Consider the following 20,897-nt stretch of genomic DNA (forward strand, 5'->3'; position numbering starts at 1 on the left):
TCAGAGACATCGGATCTCCTCAATCTGCTCCGCGACATACGGCATTGTAGGCCTCAAGTTGGGATCTGAATCGCAGCAGATTACGGCGAGCTCCATGAGTCGCATCATCCTTGTCTTCCTCTCGCCCTTGTCCTCATGATCTAGAAGTTCCATATCCAACACCTCGTACACCATAGTCCGGTTTTGTATCAACTGCAGCAAATCCACTCCCTCCTTAAACTGTGTTTTCTTTACAGGAGCCTTACGGGTGAGAAGCTCCAGCAGTAAAATGGCAAAGCTGTACACGTCTGCTTTCTGGGTGACCCACATATCATCGTCGGCAACCTCAGGCGAGGCGCTTGGTAGCCGGAGGCGTTGGGGAAAAGGCCTAGCGTTCTCAGGCCGTTCTCTGACACACATGCGCCGTTGGTACCAGTGAGCAGGATGTTAGAAGACCTTATGTTGCCATGGCAGCTTGATGCTCCGATTGAGTGGATGAACGCCACACCACGCGCCGCAGGCCGCAGCAACAGAGATGGATAACCGTTGCTCCCAATGCAGCGTAGCTCGGGCACAGACTAGGTCCCCTGGATCGACCGACGCAGCATGAATCAGTGATGCATCAACACATTACATCTTGTAAATAAAGGAAGCAATGCACATCATATATTACCGTGGAGCGCTGTTGCTAGGCTACCCCTGGAGAAGTGATTGTACACAAGCAGCTTCTCAACATTGCTGTAGTAATAAAACTGCAGTGGCGCAATGTGTTCGTTCTGGATGGCTCCAGTGACCACCACTCCCACCAGTATCCTCATCAACAGCTTGGCTCCACTCTCAAGTGTCGCTTTGTATGTTGTTCTGGCTGTACTATGGCCCAGAACTTCAGTCGATGCCCGAAACAGGTCATCCAGCACGAACAATGGACATGCCACTGCCGACCCAGCGATAAAAGTTCCCACATTTCGGGTGCTGCTACTGCTTTCTAGTGATGCTGTAGTTTCATCTGGAGCTACAATTCCAACGTTTACTAGTTTGGTTATCTTTCCCCAAGAAAACGGAGCTCGCCTTTCTGTTTCTTGTCCCCGATTTAGAGCTTTTCTAAGTCTGCATCTCAGGACGTTTGTCGTGTTCCAACCTCAAGCATTTAGCTGCCAACTGTGCAATCTGTTCAATAGTCTTCATGTTGCTTGGGATTGCAATTTCAGCATCAAACATCTCTCTCACCCTCCTGGCCCCTTTTGCAAGAACCTTAGTAAAATTTTCAACCAAGCCGATCTCCCCGTCATAATTTCTTGCCTTTCTTCTTGTTACCAGTTCCAGGAGCACAACTCCAAAACTATCAACATCACTCTTCGCCGTGAGGCGACCATTCAGAGCAAACAAAGGGTCCATGTAACCTATACTCCCCATCACATTTAGGGTGTATAGAGTATTTTCAGTGTTGACTAGTCTTGATATTCCAAAATCTGATATTTTTGCTCTTAGTCCATCATCCAAAAGTATATTAGAAGGCTTGATATCACCATGAATGACCTGAGTATACATCTGTGAATGCATATAACCCAATGCCTCTGCACATTCTAAGGCAATTCTCACTCGTGTATCCAGTGGAACAGGAATGTTGTTACCATGAAGTAAGTCACCTAAGTTTCCTTTAGGAATGTACTCCGTGACCATCATTAGGGCATTTTCATCTAAACAGTATCCGAGCAGTCTGACAACATTCTTGTGATTGATTTCACGGTGGACAGTCAATTCTTTGGCAAAGTTATCTTTTACATTGTCGATAAACCTCTTGACTACAACTAGGCTTTTGTCCTCAAGGACTCCTTGATAAACTTGTCCAAAGGCACCTCTTCCGAGCATAGTTTCATAGTTGTTGGTAAATCTTATTATCTCATCTTCTGTGAAACATTGCACATTGTGATTGTTATGTGCTATCCATTTTGACCTGTCACCCCTTTGGATAAGTTCCCTTGCCATACTATCCGGATGATCCATCTTCTGAAACTAGTACAACAGCGTACCGTTAGATTTGGCTACAATTCTGGAGATATGTGTTGATCAAAAAACATTTTATAGAGTAGTAATAGTATTCGATTATTAAAACATATATTTAACAGTGTAAAGTTAATTATGCATGAGTTTGCAGATAACTTTCATGACAAAATTGAGAAATATGACGTTCTAAGGGTTAGTTTGGTGACGTTGAATTGTGATGTGTTGCTTTGCACTCAATTTATAAGTTGCATGACGTAGGCTGGGAAGATGTGATTATGAACTGTAATGCTATTTAAAAATAATCACCTGGCGCTCCCATTATTTGCTCTTCACATAGCATGGCATGGCATCATGGTTTTCAATCTCAGTTTCAGAAAAATTTCAATACCAACCGAAATCACCGAGATTCATTTTGGCCAAATGACTGAAATATTTACTTGAGTTCAATTAAACATTAAAAAAATTGAAAAATATTTGAATTCATGTGGACAACTGAAATAGTTGAAATATTTTGGCCGAAACTATGAATTATTTCAGTGTTTGTCTACTGAAATTCAGTGAATTTCATCGAAATCTCATTGAAAGTGAAAACCATGCATGAGATGCAGAGGTCAAGAATAACAAGTGGTGACGCTTCATCATCACTTGTTGCACGGGCAACTCTTAATTCCTCGCACATGTTTTGCCTTAGTTTTATCTTGTTATACTTAGGGAAATAAGGTGTCTCCCCTTTTTGTGTGTGTGTGAAGAGATGTGTGAAAGCAGCCTTTCTTTCTAGACTCAAAATGACGATGCACAGATGGTCTAAATATCTTTTTCGCGGCGGAACCAGGAAGCTGCATTATTGAAAGAAACAGGAGGACGTTGATTTTTGCTTGGTTGTTCTAGTTTTCTTTCTGCAAGCCCTTTTGGTAGGTTGGCTTGGGAAAGAGAGTTGCATCGGACCCCTACTCTTACAGTTAAACTAGACTAGAGAAGCTTAATAATTCATCAAGGAGAATGCGGGAGCCAAGATGGATCACTGATCTGCACTTTCCACGAACCACTGGCGCCGCGTGCTTCTATTTTTTTAAGAGAAAAAGAAGAAGAGGGATCCATTGACCATTGCATTAATCTGAATCAATGTTTTAAATAGCGGGCTATGGGAAATAGCGGCGGGCCTCCAAATCAGCTATAGCGGGCTATTTATGAAGACGACCATTTAGCGATATCATGCTGCTGAAAAGGCTATAGCCCCGGCTATTTAAAACTATGATCTGAATGAAAGAAAGCACAAGCGTACAGCCAGCGTTCACTAACAGGGTCTTGAGTCTAGAGAGAAAACAACTGTAGTAAGAAGAAGAAGAAGAAGAAGAAGAAGAAGAAGAAGCTGGATCTTTTGAAAAGAGAAGAAGAAGCTGTCTGGTTCGCAACTGGCTCCAGGGAGACGGCACGGGCGCTCGCCGTTTCCTCGACTCCCACACGGCGGCGCCCGTGCCAGCACAGCAGAGCGGATCCGAAGGCTCGCTCAGATCCTTCCTCCAGCTCTAGCAGGGCGCCGTTCGCAGCCACCCACCGTTGCCGCATCGTGACTTGTCACCGCCGACTTGAAGGCAGGAAGTGGGATTGGGATGGGAGGACGGCCGCGGACAGCGGAGCAATGCCGGAGACCAAAGGGAAGGGTGGGGAGACCCGACCTCTAGTCCACGCGCTACGCGACGAGACCTCCTGGTGTTCACGCGTTTCGTGAATGGGCCTGGGCCAAGAATGAGCACCTCTCTTCGGGCGCCTCTATACGTGTCTCGCTGAAACGCCAGCCTTGTTTTCTGTTTTCTTTTTTCGTTTTCCTTTTTTTTAAATTTTGTTTAGACGTCCAAATATTCTAAATAAATACATTACAACAATCACTCTTCATAAAAACATTTAGAAAAATGTTGACCAAGCATTAAGAAAATTCATATATTTACAAAAAAAGTTCAAACTATGGAAAAGGAAGTTGAAGAAATCCGAAAAAATAGATTTTAAAAACGAGTCACAAATTTGAAAAAAGATTATCGATTTTGGAAAAAAGTTCAAGAATATGAAAAACATTCACGGATTTTGGAAAAGTTCCTGATTTTTATAAAATATCAATGCAAGACGTTCCTGTGTTTCAATTTTGTTTCAAGAATTTGCAAGCAATGTTCGCAAAATTCAAAAATATTCCAGTTAAATGAACCAATGCTCTTGAATTCTAAACAATGCTTGCAAAATCAAGAAAATATATTTTGAATTAAAAAATGTTTGCGAAATCAAAAAATATCTGTGAATTTGAAAATGAGAAGATGGTTAAGCCACTAGCAGAGAGAGACCAGTTCACATTACAGGAAGCTATCCGTAATGGTAATAGCAATCATACACTGGCTAGCTGTAGTTGTTTTTTTGGAGAAAGCTATTTGATTGGTCAATTTGTTTAGGGATACGACAATCATTTGTGTTGGTGAACGGAGGGGGGCGGGGGGTGCGAGATGCGAGAAGAACAACTAATGCTCCAGGGCATGCTCTAGCTATCTAGGCTTATCCTTTTGTTAGCTCCAATTTGCTAGACAACTAATAGTCTGGTATATTCTTAGTATTGTTCCTATTAGCACTAAACTACCTAGCTAAATATCCAAAACTAATCATCGATCGACGATTCTCATATGAAAAGGCAAGATAATGAATGAATTAATGATGCAACTAGTCTAAAAATAAATTATCACAAATCTATTCTGTTTCCTATCAATGTTCAAGAAGATGACTTGTCTCAGCTGCTTCAGACGCTTAGATGCAAGAAAAGGAAACTCCCCTTTCACTTACTTGGGTTTACCCCTCAGTGCTAATAGACTGAAAGTTGAAGACTTCACACATAGTATATGCCAGCAAATTGAAAGAAGACTCTCTGGTTGCTCAACAATGCTCAGCTATGATGGTAGATTACTGCTAATTAAGTCAGTCTTTGCTGCTTTGCCTATCTTCTTCATGAGCACTCTTGCTCTGCCTGTTTCTATTGTAAGCCAGATAAACAAATACCTGAGGAATTTCTTGTGTAGAAATTTTGGACAACAAATTGCAGGGCCTGCCTTAATAGCTTGGGAAAAGGTTTGCAAAGCTAAGAATCAAGGAGGACTTGGCATTCTAGATGTAGCTATCCATAACAAAGCTCTCATGATGAGAAACATACATAAATTTTTAAACAGAGAAGCATTACCATGGGTCTCTTTGATCTGGGAAACTTATTATTCTGTGAACTTACAGCATAATAAAATGGTAGGCTCCAGTTGGTTGAAGAGCCAGCCAAAACTGCTCCAGGAATACAAGGCTAACTCTGTTTGCAAACTTGGAAATGTACGAACAACTCTTCTTTGGCATGATATCTAGCGAAGTGTTGATTCATTTCTGTTTTGTCAAATTTCTGGCACTCAATATGTCCTTTTTTTAGTAGACGTCATGCCGAATATTTTTGTCAAGTTATTATTATTTCTGTGTTTACTCTAGTTAGGCCACATGCACCCAAACACGAATCACCCTGCCAATACAATGGCAGTAAGGGATGATAGCACATGCGGTGGCTAATCCGGATGGCAATAAGAAGAGAGAGACCGAAGAAACTGGAAGCCGGAAAGGCACCAAACGAACAGCCTTGTGGGCGCATATTCCTTCCTAGTGGGTGGCACACATATTCATGATGTGCCCATGGTTTCGGATAGAGAGTTGAAGTAGTTCTTCATCGAACTAAGGCTACTACAGCAGCACGTGTTAAAAATTGTAACAGAAAGAGCAGATGATTATTACACGGTTAAGGTGAAAGAGGGGCATCATTTCGTCGAACATTACCCTGCAAACAAAATATATCTTCGCTTTGAGGGAGTCCACAACAATACTTTTCACATCCGTGAAATATACTCGTCATTTGTTTGGTTCTGGGCTTTGTATGAAGCCTCACAGGCTATACTGGAGAAGTCTAATGTCGCCATCCTTGATCCTGGGCTTTGTATGAAGCCTCACAGGCTATACTGGAGAAGTCTAATGTCGCCATCCTTGATCCTTATCACATGCATGTGAGCAAGTTGGAGCCAAACATACTAGTGCCCTACTTAGCCGAGTAAGTCATTCACAATACTTTATGCTTGTACACACATAGATATACATAATCTTGATGTTCATCTCATGCATAATCTTAGCTGAGTAATATTGTTCAATTCTTCGCGCAGCGACAGCCATTGGATATTAATCTTGATGTTGTCGCTCCAAGGCAGATGTTATTTCTTTGATTCAAAGAGACACCCTAATAAGAACTGGACTGCACTGAAGTCCGTTCTGAATGATGCTCTTCGATCCTGTTATCGCTCCCGAGGAACCCACAGAACTTATGAGGAATTCATGTTCCACACAAGCTTTTGTTGCAAGCAAGAACTACATGAGGTCAACACTAACTTGTAAGGCTACTATGTCATGTCACTGATGGATGAGTATGTACGCACAGAATCACTATTGAGTGATATCATGCATCCTTGGCCATGTGGGCCACAGAGCTCAAGAAAGGGAAACAAAACTTTGTGAGAGAATGTGCGCGTCTTCAAAACATGGTGGTTGATATCATTAACAAAGATGTGGTCGGGCAGGCGGAATGTTCTACAGCTCTCCAGAGATGAAGAAGGACAAAATTATCAAATAAGAGCATCAACCAAAGCATATGCATCAATGGAGTTCAACATACTTCGCGACGGCGGCTGGGTCTTTAGTTCAGAGTGAGGCAGAAGTTAGAAACATGTTAATTAATTTGAATGTTCATTGACTTGCGGTATCGATGTGTAAATTTGAATGTTTGTTGACTTGATATATATGAAAGATGCATGTTAATTGTTAATGCAAATGCAACATAATGTGATGTATGCATTACGAATGTCGTTCATGTCCAAAGTGCTATTGTTTCCTGCTACTATGGCAACATTAACAAGAAACTGGACCGGGATTCGAAATATGCAGGAAGCATGGTAAATGTTACCAGCAGCGTTGGCGTGATCAACGCCACAACAGTAGGCTGCCCATTGTGGCGGGTCCTTATATCAACCGCCGGTGTATACGTTACCACCAGCGTCGGGTCGGAGCGCTGCTAAAGTGGTCGCTTTTGTGGCGTTAGTAGCCCACACCGGTAGTAACGGTTATCACTAGCGTCATACTATCGGCGTCTCCCCTCCGTGTCAGTAACGATGTTTTCGGACGCGCTACTAGGTTTTTTCCTACCAGCGAGAGCAGCCTTTGGTGACCATGACCAAATTCGCAGAGCTTCATTCCTTTGCAAAAAGTGATCTCAAGTCTGTGGCCTCCTGGATTAATGCTGATGATCCAGCTCAATATTTTCACACTCCTCTATCTCCCCAAGCTTACAATCAGTTCAAGCTTCAGTGTAGGTCCGAGAGTATATCGATCAGAGGGGGTGGTGAATGGCGGATTCAAAATTTCTTTCAAAAAAAAAATCAAATCTTTCAGTACTCAACAGCGGTAAAATAAGCTAAACAAAAACAGAACAGCGAAAGATAACATCTCAGAACAAATAGATAGGAAGGCAAAACAACACAACTACGAGCAATGAAGACAATTCACACGTCAAGTTACTACAGAAGATAAACTACTGAATGGCAGGGGGCGGATAAACGCGTGAGCATTCATTCGTCAGAAGATGTCTATGCCGGCGAGGGGAGGCGGCCATCTGGGCTGGATGGGCCGGGAAGTGTCATCCGGAACACACACATTTGAGATCAGATATCTCTTCCGCTTCCTTTCAAATCCTATACACCTAAATAGCTGATCTCCCACTAACTTAATTAACTTAACATGTATATGCCAACTCATCATGCTATCATGCCTGCTCCACTAAGTTCAATTCTTTCAACATGCAACTATTTCACACTTACATGGCACTATGCATGGGAAAAGACCCACCTTAATATGACCATGCATGCTACTCATATTCATATTTTACAGCTATGTAATAATTAAAATAATATTTTTTATTTATGCTTTAGTTTCAGTTCTCATATTGGTAATCCAAATATTAAAGTTTCAAACTGTCAATTCTCATAATATAAGTACGTCCAATTCCAGCAACACGCGGGGTATCATCTCTAGTTTCAACAAAGAAATGGGGCAAATAAAACTGTATTTATTAAATACTACACATTAACAGATGCTTCGACGAACAAAACTTACATCAAAAGAATAAATGTATCAATCCATCAGGCCTGCACTCCTACACTTATACACAATTCCCTTACAAATTTAACCAAATACCAAACCTCCCAACAGCAAAACTCACACACACACCAATGGTTTCCAGAACACCATCATGTACACACACACACACCACTAGCAAGTTATGCAGGAAACCTGTAAGTAACAATCCCAACATATGTACGCTCTGCAGATCGAGAGTGTTGATACCATGCTCGATTCACAGTCATCATGCTTTCAGGAGCCCAAAGAGCTTCGTCGGAGCCTCGCCTTTGGCACGGTACTTGGCGGCCATCTCCTCCGCCATGATTATCTCCTCACCTCGCTTCGCCTCCGCCATGGCTCTCTTCTCCTCAGCCGACTTGTGGAGCATCGCGAGCTTGTTCTTCAGCTTCTCCTTGTATGCTGCTTTCTTCTTCTCCAGTTGCTCCTGCCATGATAAATAGTGACCGTTAGTGAGCTGCTAGATTTAGTGCAGATTACAGTGACAGATAGGAACTTTGTCATCCTGGTTGCCTACCTCGATCTTTTTCAGCTCGGCCTCCATCTCGGCTTCCTTGGCATGCTCCCATGAAGTGATGAAGGACAGATTCTTGGCCGCCCTGATATATCATTGAAAAAGTTAGCGGCAGATGGTACAATATGTTGGTGTGTAGGAAACATTTGTCATATTTTTTTTTTGCTCAGGCGGTGGCATCAAGGACGCATGTTGTGTGTTGGGATTTGGTCTTTCCTCTTCCCTCCTTTTCATTTCCTCTATATTAGATGATCACTTAGTACTTACTCATATAGACAAACTGAACCAGGCACCACGGTTTGTGCAACAATTTTGTAGACTGGGAAAGTGATAGGGTGACAGTCCTCGGGGCAAGTGCATTTGTTACGTAGCCCATAAAAGGTGCTTGTTTTTTCTACCGCCTGCAGTGCCTTAGAGCATATCTAGCAGATCCTCAAAATAGCCCCACCCCCCTCCGCAAATTCATTTTAAGGTTCCCCCGAAAATGGTTTTGCGGTAAAGCAAGACCCCCCTCCCGGCAATAATTATCTGAACTGCAACAATTTTTCGAATCCGACTAATTAAAACAATAATGAATGGCCCCGAATGAAAAAAAACACATACTTGTTGAAGGGCATATATGCGAAGTGCTTGTTTTAAATTATCCACGAATATATTTTATTTTTGCTCCAAAATTATCATAAAAAACAATATGACAAGGTTTTTTCTTACTTGTTTAGTAGTCTCACAAAAGTTTATCTCATTGTCTTTCCGTTTAGTGCTATAGTTAAAATATGGTAAATGCTAGTAAAATAGTTTTGGCATTTGTCTAAAGAGGCACTTTTACTATTTATCTGCTTTCCAAATTACTAGCGTGTGATGGTACAATATGTTGGTGCGTGTGGAGCATCAGCTCTCGTAGCAGACATGAGTGGTACGCATTGAGTGCATTGTAAGATAGCTCATTAAATCTAGCCAAAGGTGATGTGCCATCTCAATCATAGTGTACTGATAGTACTGGTGATTCTTGTTACTTTTAAGCAACAGACAGTTGGGTGCCATGATTAATCACCTGTTCTCGGCTCTCGCCTTCTCGCTCTCCTCCCAGGCGTTGATCAGCGTCGTCCTCTTCTCAGACATAATCTTGGTGAGATAAGCATCTGAAGAAGGACAAAATGGAATTGTGCACATTAAGCATGAGTCGAAGACTTGTCAGCAGGGTAAAGTGAGTAATGGATTATTTTGTTCTTCTTTTTTACCTCTTTCAGATGAACCTCTTGTACCTTCAGCATCTGGGGAAAAGGAAGAGAGATGTCAAGAATTTTCAGCAAATTATTATAAGTTGTTTGCAAATGATGGCTTGGAGTGCTTAGTGTGGAACCACTGTGACTACTTATTAGGTTGTTATTCGTCACAGTGCTTAATAATTAATACAAAGGGGCAAATTTTGTACCGACGACATATTGCTTCCTCTTTGAGGAATCATTAATTTGCTCTGCTTTAAATTCATTGCTGGAAAAACGGGAAATTGTGTTTAAAAATCCTTATGGGAAGTGTAAATTAAATGAGAGGAACTAGTAAACATTGACCAAATAAAACCATATGAACAGGTAAGATGAGGACAAATCATATGGTATATACAACCATGAGAAGTTGTGAGACGAAGATAAAACAATAGATAATTACTCCCCTTCTATCCAATCATCTACCAAGAGCCTGTCGATCAATTTTTATTTTTATTTCACAGTATGAATTTTAGTTGAAACTGGCTCACTTCTAATTTCACAGTATGAACTAAGAAGCAGGAACAAGATTTTCCAGAGTACAAGCATATGACAAGAGGATTCTAATTAAGAAAAAGCATATGGCAAGGACAATAATATACTAGCACTACTCCGGCTGGTACAGCTAGGCATGGAGATGGACAGACAGACAGGGGCCCTTGCCAGCCGGGAGATGAGCTCCTCCTACTTGCTGGTAGAAACAATAGTTGGGTACGTACCCTTGACGACGGCGACGATGGCCTTGGAGTTGTCGGGCACGGGCACGGGCACGATGGCCTTCTCCTCGGCGATGTCCTTGGTGGTCTCCACCTCCACCTTCTTGGCCTCCTCAGCCGCCATCTGCTCTGTTGCTTGCTAGCTTGGAGTTGGATTCGAGCAAGAAAAGGCCTCGGCGATGGAGATCTCACTAGCGGTAGCAGCTGCTAGCTTAAGCAGTTTGGGTGGTGGTATGGTAAGGAGGAAGATGTAGGCTTATGTTCTCTTCTTCAGCTGATGGATCGGCCGGCTATATATGATCTGCGGGGGGAGAGATATAGAGAGAGAAGAAGAAAGGTAGACGGCCGGAGAGATGGGTTGAGACTTGAGAGAGGCAGCTAGCTAGCTACCGTTATAGTATCATAATCAATATATGGTGGGTTGGCTAATTAATTACTAAGTGTAGCATCAAGTGACGGACCGGCTGTTCCAGGCTGGGTTCGCCGAGCAACAATATTCGTGTCACACACGGACACGTACAGCTAGCCGTGCTGTTCATTCGTCCTGGCTGCTCACTGTTCGGCGATGCAAAAACTTTTCTCCAAGTTTTGCGTGTGCTGGTGAAGGAAGCAAAATAATTGAGGCAGCAGAATATAGCTAGCGAGGGACGCAGCATGGCCCCCCTCCCCTCCACCATTGATGCTCCTACTAGGACTAGGACTAGGACTAGGACTAGGACTAGGATACCATACGTACACTGGACACATTTCATGATGGATGCATCGTTAGTGATTGCAACCTTTTTCGTCTACCAGATTACGTACCTTTCCTCGCGAGAATCATCGACGCATGATTAGTTCTTATACTAGGATATTTAGCCAGCCAGGTAGTAGTTAGTTAGTGCTAGTTGCACCAAACTAACAATGCAGCACCATCTGTCAACTTTTTCATGATATATACTCCAGCTAGTTGGCTCTGGAATTAACAAGCATATACGTACTAGTATATACTATATGCCTTATGGCTTAGCTAGTGCATGCCCCCTGGCGTGGCCAGGATCATTGCCCAGCTGTGCTGCTCTCCTCGCTTTCTCCAAAGTGACCAAATATATTCCCACATCCATGAACATGATTGCCGTATCCCCTAAACAAATTGACCAGTCCAACACATTATTAAGATAATTAAACACCCAGGGAAAACGTCGGTACATCTCTACGTGCGTTGTATACGTGAGACGTGAGAGAATCTCAGCTATGAACCGGGGGCCGGCCGGGACTGTCTCAGCCGGCCAGTTTAATTAGGAACGAAGCAATATACGCACACCAGCATCATCAGCTGAATTAATCAGCGTCCTCGCAAAAAAATACATAAGAAATCAGCGTAAGCAGTTTACTTTGTTGTGCGTGCGTGCGGTGGCCGGCGACAGCGACGCTCGACGGCCAGCGAATCGGAGCTGTACGTGTTGGCCTAGCTCCGCCGCTTTATGGTGCGGTGGCGCTCGCTGTTGGTTGGCGACTAGCTACGGCACGGCCCCCTCCCTAATTCCGCTGTTATTAGGAGCCATGTCTCTGCTTAATTAATCAGAGCCCACCCTGTATGGCTACGTATGATCGATGTGGGTGTGTAGGATAAGGGTGTGGTTAGGTCTCAGTCGACTCAGACTTCACCAACTCACGGTCAAGACATACTTAGGCCCTGTTCGGTAGTCCGCCCGCTCCAACAAATACGAGGATCTGCGGAGCGGGTGTTTCCCAACTCCTCTATTTTCAGCTAAAGCTACCCCGCTCCCGGAGTGGAGTTCTGGAGTGGTGAGACTCCGAACAGGCCCTTAGTACATATGAAGAAGAAAGAAAAAAAAAAGATTGTACGAATCTCAATGCAAGATCAAAGAAATATGGCATCGACTGAGACATAATGAAGTCTCGGTCCAACTGAGACTTAGCAAAACTGGTAGGATAAAGCACAAGGAAACGTTTTACGCCGGGCGACCGGCTAAGTTTTGTACCGGTCGCACCGTGCGCTGGCCCCGCCCACGCTGCCACGTGCAGTTTAAGGCCCACCCTCACAGCTTTGCCTTTTCCCTTAACCATCTTCCTCTGCTCGCACCACAATATCTTTTTCTCCTACTGCCCCCACCCCTTCCCACCCGTGCGAGAGAGGGCCGTGTCGTTGCTGCCGCCCCGATCTCACCCTTGATCTACGCTGAGGTCGCTGGCGACGTGCTCCTCACCCAGCAGCATCGTCGGACGCCTGCGACGAGTTGTGAGGCAGCAGCTTTTTTTTTTGAGACAAGTGAGGTAGCAGCTTTTTTTTTTTTGAGAACTCGCCAAACTTTATTAATTATCAGCAAATGTCATAGGTACACGGTTTGGGTCGTGAGGAATTCCCAACCAAACATGTCTACCTACATCTAGATTACAAGCAAACTTGGCGAGATTATGAGTCTCATAATTATGGTTTCTACGCTCATGGATGAAAAAACAAGAAGTAAAGCTATTACAATGAATTCTGATCTCATGCACCATGGTGGTGTTGCGCAGGGGCGGATCCACCATGGGGACCCAAATTTTTTGGCCCAAAAATCGTAAATAGGCATATATAAGCCCAATAGGCCCAGTTCATGTCTTCGGGAGCAGCCCCTAGTTCTCCACGCAAGCTCGTACGGGACGAGAGAAAGAGACTCACGCATCCAACTTTTCTTCCTCGCATGTATAGAGTGAGAGAGACACGTGTAGAGATTGGAAAAGAGTTGGAGATACAACACGATCAATTCCATTTGCAATCAGTGGTGTACATATACACAGGATGAGCAACTCTCGATGCTCAACTAATCTCTACAATAAGCTATTAGCTGAGTGGAACTAGGAGATGTGGGAGAGCTAGCTAATAAATAAGAATAGGGTGCAGCTGTTACAATTCCAATGGAATAATATGTTGCCTTTGTTTTGTTTTGTTTTTTATTTTACGAAAAACTTTCGATCTATTCATCTTCAATCATGGCAGTACAACAAACATCAGAAATAATAATCTATTGCCTTTGTAACTTTTTATAAGACATTTTTAGAGTCTATGACAGTCAGTGTCAAGAAAGTCTTATGTTGAGTTACACAAGAAATAATATACATGCATGCACACGATTCAACACCACGGACAAGGCGGCAACGTGACCCTCTACCAATGGTGAGCCACGGTCAGGCAAGGGAGGCAGCCGGGCCGGAGCCCCCATGTTTCTGCGGAGGATATGGGCAAGCCCCGCAGTGCCGTGTCCGTAGCCACCGGTGGGGAGGAGCAACGGGAATGTGATACTCAGAGGGTTGGGCTGAGCGTTGCGGCGACCGCAGCAGTCGCCAACCCCGGGGAGGAGAATGGTCCCCATCCAACTCTAAAATTGCGAAAAAGAGAAAAAAATCTTCTCTATTTTGTAAATTTTTATCTTTTCAGATATTCTTGGTATTTTGAACAATTTGTGCTTGTATTCCCATGAACCAATTGGCTTCTATATTAGGGTGAATTTTGTTTGAACACCCATTGTTGAATTCCTAGATCCGCCATTGGTGTTGCGACCGACACCAATCCACCGGCGCTAGCAACCAGCAAACACCGGTGATGGAGATGGTTACATTCAGTGTTGCTACGGTGAGTTATTTTTGGTGGAACCGGGCCGGCCAAAAGCTGCAACCAACAGCCGTTGACAGTGGAGACAGCAGCCTCGGGTGTGGCAACCATCCAGTTTGTTTGCTCTAATCAGTTGGCGAAAAAGTTGCATCCACGCACAACCAGTGCTGGAACCGAACGACTGGCGAGTTGTTTTTCTCCTATAGTTTTTTTGTTGTGCTACAACAGGTAAAAAATTGCTGGATCCGACGGGATTTTTTTTGTCTGCAACCATCTGTGGCGGCGCGTTTTCGCTGGAACCGTCACGTTTTTTTGCTGGAACAATTTTTGTTTGTTGCTACCACCAGCGAAATCCTGTTTTTGTTATCAAGTTTTTTTGCTGAACATGGTGGTGGAAGTTGCCATCGGCGACGAGCAGAGGCGGCGACGGCAGAGTTGCTGCAACCACGACACCCACATGTTGGAACCAACCAATGAAGAGATGCAAAACGGCAGAAGCTGAATCTTCACAGGCAGCCGTGCTGCAATTCCGACTGCCGTGCGGTGAGAGGCGACAAGTTGGCAGTGCGGCTGAGCACGCGGCGGTGCTGCAACAGGAAGGCGAGGCGGTTCTCATGCTGAGGATCGGCGGCCATGAGCAGTGGAGAGAAAGGAGGGGATGTACGACGTGTTTTACCTAACGAGGTGGAAGAAGACCAATTCGGGGCTGCATCCAATGGCTAGGAAGGGGCCAATCCGACGGCTAGTGCGCGATCAGCCGAAATTTGGGCCGAACGGCCAGCCCTAATGTTAGCCTAAAGTATATCGGCATCTTGCCGCTGGCTAATCCGACCATAGCAAGCAATTCCGCAACATTAATTCAATTTTTTCCCACACATCTTTGATCTGGAGACGGTGGAACTGCTGGCGTGTCGACGGGCGATCCTCCTAGCTCAAGAGATGAACATACATAATCTTATCTTAGAGACGGATTCTCAGGCAGTGGTGAGAAGCGAGCGAAAGGACCTCTTTACTAATGTGCAACTAGTTGAAGAGGCGAAAGATTTCAGGAGTTTAGGGTTGCTTGGGGGCGGCGTTGGGCGAAACAAAGTCGCACATATATTAGCTAGGAAAGGTTGCATGAACACGTTATGTAAAACTTGGCTACATGTCCGTCTGGATTGTGTTAGCTCGGAGGTTACGTCTCATCTAGTCATGAACTAGGAATAAATAGCAAATATTTCCCCTAAAAAAATACATCGACGTGACTGCACGAGCCCCCTTACCTATACTAGCCTGTTACAAGCGCACAATAATCCTACAACTACGTACGACGTTTTAAGGATCTTTCCAACTATTTTTGTTCCCCTGAAAAATGCTATAACTGAAAAAAATTGATCGCCTCTCCGATCATTGGATGGACACGGTAATGACCTTTGCAAAAAGAGTGGAGTTGCAGTATTTTGTGTAAAAGAGGTTTTCTTGTATGATTATTTTTTCGAGATTTTTTGTTTTGAGGCTGAACAGGGCCCTTTTGCAACGAGAGGCTTGTTGCAATTGCAACATCCCTTTTGTTGCAAAACAGAAAAAAAAATCTCCGGTCAAATCGTTTTCTCAGGCATGCCATCGCGGCCAGTCCACCGTCTTTCCACCGCTTGTGTTTGAAGTGAGAGCCGCACGAGCAGTGCTAGCGCCGCTGGCGACACCACCACAAAAACTCGTGCACACTGCCGTCCCAAGTTCTCCGTTCTGGCCATCCCCGAGCGTCGCTATGACTGGCTTCCTCCCTCCGTCAGCAGGCGCCGCCTCCTCAGATTCTATAAATCTCGCCCTGCTCGGATCCGACGGAGTCTGGTGAAATTCGACGCCTAGACCTGTGCCTCATTCACCTCCGATGCCGCAACCACTTCAACCTGCCGTGTCGTTCGTCAGCCCGCAACAACCGCTGTGAGATCCAATGTGCTCGCCGACGGAAAATGGCTGTGGTCGTCGCCGCGTTGCGAGGACGCCACCGCAGGATCCAACCTCCGTCGCACGTGGTTGGTCTACAACAGAGGGGCGGCTGTGGTCCGCCCTGCTGAAACACACACCAATTTGCAGAAAGTACTATGGTATAGGTTACACCCAAGCCACTTGATCAAAGTTAGACCCGACGACCAAAAAGGGGATCGATGTGAGCAGAAACATTAGTCGGTTGAGCTAGAGCATTTCCCCAAATGATATGTGTCACCCTGCTAGTAGTACCAAGTGGTCCCCTACTTGCGTTCGCTAGCAGGCCGGCCCAAATGTCTCTGGTTTTGGGAAGCTTTTAGACCAGGTTTTTTGTTCTTTCATTTTCTGCATTCCCTACTTTTCAGTTTTTCTTACATTTGTCCCCTTTTAATTATTTTATATTTTAATTCATTTCCTTATTTATTTTCATTTTTTACTATTCTTTAATTCATGAAAATATTTGCAGTTCATAAATATTTTTTTAAATTCCAGCACGATATTATATTTGTGAATGTTCAAATTCCAATTTTTTTTTAATACCATGAATAAAATTGTGAATATTATTTTAAAATTCCTAACCGATTTTTGATTCATAAATATATCTTCAATTTTGGTAACATTTTGAAAATTAAGGAGCATTTCTGAAATTAGTGAACATTTATTAAATCCTTGATTACTTTTTTAAAATCTAAAAGCATTTTTTAAAATTCGAAAAAAATAAGTTCATAGACACTTTTACTAATTGTTATTTATTGAAACATTTGTGAACATTTTTGAAATTCGCTGAAAAAATTAACTTCGTAAACAATTTATGATTATTTTTAAATTCATTAAACTTCAGATTCACAATTTTTACCAAATCAATGAACATTTTTTTAATTAAAATAAACCTACCGAAATAAGAATATATTGTGGAAAAATCAAAATAAAATAAATAAAAGCGTTGGCTCACAGGAGCCTCGCGCTTGCTCGCTAGGCCAGGCCATGTAAGGGGTTCTAGGAGATATGATCCTCGGCCTTGCTACAAGCGAGAGCTCCCCACTTATTTGTCACACGTACCGATTCCTAATACGAGATGTCTACATGCGACTCATTAGGAGGCAGGCCCATTTAGCGCCGCTATGGCTCATAGCGATCGATCAGTCCGTTTTTTTTTCATTTGCTTGTTGTATTTTCGTTGGTTTTCTTCGTTTATTTATTTGTTTTCTTCAGTTTTTTGCTCTTCTTTTTGTTGGTCGTTTATGTTTTTTATTGATTTTCCTTTTCTACCGATTTATACATTTTTCTGGGTACAGAATGTACATTTTTAGAGAAAACCCGAAATATTTTTCTCATACATTTTGCACATTTTTAAAATACATGATGTACATTTAAAATATACATAAAATTAACGCTATTTCGAATATGCAGTGACATTTACGAAATACACATTTTACATTGTTTTAATGGAAATAATCGTTTTTTTACTACACAAACTTTTTTTACATTGTACATATATGTTTTAATTTTCCGCGGACATTTTCTAGAAACACTTCGATATTTCTTAAAAATGTCCTGGACTTCATTTAATGGAATAACCCTTTTATCTCCACGGAAAAAATAGTTTACATTGGATAAATAAATTTTCAAATACCAGGCATCTTTTTTTGAATTGCCAGAGTTTTTCTTTAAAATGACATGTACATTTTTTAAGCGTTGGAAACATATTTTTAAATTACACAAAAAATTTGTTTTACATTTTACCCAATTTTTTTAAATGCCACAAAACAGTTTTGGAAAAGTGAATATTTAAAAAAATGTATCATACATTTTTTGAATTGCGCGAACCTATTGTACATTGTATAAACACTTTTAAAAATGGCACATACATTTTTGTTAAACACTTTTCATATTTTTAATGTCACAAACATTGTTCGTACAGATGATTAACCTTTTTCAAATGCATGTTTAACATTTTTCTAAAAATTATGTAAAAAGTTTTATGTATTATATATGGGGAAATATATCATACCATCCAGTGGTAGTTACCCACATGTCTCATATACTATCACGTGGTAGTATATATGCCACTTTATCATTCTATGTATGTATATTATATCTATGATTTCTCAAAGTGACCTATATGAAAAAGTTGCATTTGACTGCAATTTTTTTATGTATTTTGAAACTACCTTCATATTTGCATGCATAAAGTAATATAACAAAAAACTATTATATACTACCTAAATAGTGGGATATATACTACCCAAATAGTTTTATATACTACATACTAGATGTGCACACTCTCGGTTCTGACAAATACTACATACAATATATAAAACTTACGAGAGAATAACTACCACCGGGTGGTAGGAAACATTTGTCCTACATATATATTTTGCTCGGGCGGTGGCATCAAGGACGCACGTTGTGTGTTGAGATTTGGTCTTTCCTCTTCCCTCTTTTTCATTTCCTCTATATTAAATGATCACTTAGTACTTCCTCATATAGACAAACTGAACCACGCACCACGGTTTGTACAACAGTTTTGTTGGCTGGCAAAGTGACAGGGTGACAGTCCTCGGCCCAAGCACACATTTCCAAAAGTGGCAGGGTGATCCAAAAAAGGAGAAGGAATGTGAAGTAGAGATTGTTATATGTAATATACATTTCTGTATTTGGCTGAGAAGCTATTATAATTTTCTTGCCAGACTTTTGTTTTCATTTAAGTAGTATCCTAAAACCAATCTTATCATCATCGATCTACAAAATGATATATTAAAGGGATAAGTATATTTTTCGTCCTCGAACTCTTCCGAGAGTTTAGAAAGCGTCCCTCAACTCCAAACAGGATAGTTTTCGTCCCTCAACTATTAAAACCGAATAGTTTTCGTCCCTTGTGCCGCTTCGGGCGGTTTTAGTACGCGGTAAAGAGTAACTCGGTGAACAGTAAAATCGAAAAAATAGCAAAAAATATCAAAAAAATCCGAAATTTTACAGTATCAAAGATACTCTGGTGCGCAAGACCCGTGCAAAATTCTGTGGTGTTTCAACATTCGAGCAGCTCGTGACAAGCAAAAAACTGTAAATATGTACGTCGGTGAACAGTAAATTCAGAAAAATAGCAAAAAAAAATATGAAACTTTTTGGCTTCAAAGATGCTTAGGTAGGTAAGATGCGTGCAAAAATTTGTGATCAAATGACATACGAGGAGCTCTAGCCAAAAAAACAAAATAGCACACTTTTTCAAAAAAATAAATTTGAGCCAAATTTTGTTTTTTTGCCACGAGTTCATACAATGCCCAAACACCATGAAAATTTGCATGCACGTTGCACACCAAAGCCTCTTTGATGCCAAAAAAATCATACTGTTTTGATTTTGTGTGCTATTTTTTTATTTACTATTCACTGACGTATATATTTACAGTTTTTTGTTTGCTTCGAGCTGTTCGAATGTCGAAACACTACGAAATTTTGCACGGGTCTTGCGCACCAGAGTATCTTCGATGCTGTAAATTTTCAGATTTTTTTTATATGTTTTGTTTTTTTTCGATTTTACTGTTCACCGAGTTACTGTTGACCGCGTACTAAAACTGCCTGAAGCGGCACGAGGGACGAAAACTATCCGGTTTTGATAGTTGAGCAACGAAAACTATCCGGTTTAGAGTTGAGGGGCGATTTCTAAACTCTCAAAATAGTTTGAGGACGAAAAATATACTTATCTCTATATTAAATGGCTAACCTTGCGGAAGGCAGCTAGCGCATGAAACGGCCCCTTTTAGTTGACAAGATAAGCAAAAAGCCATGCACACCAGGAGGCGTGGGTAGATTCATATATCTTATGCCAGCTTTTTGAGCAAAAGCAAACGGGTTGGAAGATCATGTCGCACATACTTAACTACACGGGTCCACGACGATCTGAAAAGTGAGTAAATCAAGAAACTGATGTATATCTCCAAGCAAATGACTGTGGCGAGTGTTTGTGTACATACAAGCATGTGTGTGTGTGCATGAATTGTACCGGTCCCTTTTATGCATGCGAGAATTCGGCGTTGGTTCACGCCTGCCCCTTTTGCTCGGTGGTAACCGATCCAAGGGTGCTGTTTTCATAGGGCGATAGTGTTGGGGAACGTAGTAATTTCAAAAAAAATTCTACGCACACGCAAGATCATGGTGATGCATAGCAACGAGAGGGGAGAGTGTTGTCCACGTACCCTCGTAGACCGAAAGCGGAAGCGTTAGCACAAGGCGGTTGATATAGTCATACGTCTTCACGGCCCGACTGATCAAGCACCGAAACTACGGCACCTCCGAGTTTTAGCACACGTTCAGCTCGATGACAATCCCCGGACTCCGATCCAGCAGAATGTCGGGGAAAAGTTCCGTCAGCACGATAGCGTGGTGACGATCTTGATGTTCTACTGTCGCAGGGCTTCGCCTAAGCAGCACTACAATATTATCAAGGACTATGGTGGAGGGGGGCACCGCACACGGCTAAGAGATCAATGATCAACTGTTGTGTCTGGGGTGCCCCCTGCCCCTGTATATAAAGGAGCAAGGGGGAGGAGGTGCGGCCAGGCAAGGGGCGCGCCAGGAGGAGTCCTACTCCTCCTGGGAGTAGGACTCCCCCCCTTTCCATGTTG

The 20,897-nt window shown here is 42.5% G+C and overlaps 1 protein-coding gene and 1 pseudogene across 1 annotated transcript; both read right to left on the reverse strand.

Moving 5' to 3' along the window:
- Positions 1–1,983, reverse strand: LOC119300579 (annotated as a pseudogene).
- Positions 1,984–8,126: 6,143 nt separating this feature from the next.
- LOC119304392 (remorin-like) lies at positions 8,127–11,076 on the reverse strand. Its single transcript, XM_037581572.1, has 5 exons — positions 10,713–11,076; positions 9,970–10,002; positions 9,783–9,870; positions 8,735–8,816; positions 8,127–8,644 (listed from the first exon to the last, which is right to left on the reverse strand). Exons 1-5 carry the CDS (start codon positions 10,831–10,833, stop codon positions 8,444–8,446), a joined length of 525 nt encoding a protein of 174 aa, XP_037437469.1. The 5' UTR covers positions 10,834–11,076; the 3' UTR covers positions 8,127–8,443.
- Between the last annotated feature and the right edge of the window lie 9,821 nt (positions 11,077–20,897).

This window comes from Triticum dicoccoides, chromosome 5A, assembly GCF_002162155.2.
Source record: "Triticum dicoccoides isolate Atlit2015 ecotype Zavitan chromosome 5A, WEW_v2.0, whole genome shotgun sequence".
Taxonomy (NCBI): domain Eukaryota; kingdom Viridiplantae; phylum Streptophyta; class Magnoliopsida; order Poales; family Poaceae; genus Triticum; species Triticum dicoccoides.

Coding starts and splice junctions, on each gene's coding strand:
- LOC119304392 (XM_037581572.1), bottom strand. CDS start 10,833: ATGGCGGCTGAGGAGGCCAAGAAGGTGGAGGTGGAGACCACCAAGGAC. Junction 9,871..9,969: donor AAGAGGTTCATCTGAAAGAG/GTAAAAAAGAAG, acceptor GTCCTTCTTCAG/ATGCTTATCTCACCAAGATT. Junction 8,645..8,734: donor CCGAGCTGAAAAAGATCGAG/GTAGGCAACCAG, acceptor TTATCATGGCAG/GAGCAACTGGAGAAGAAGAA.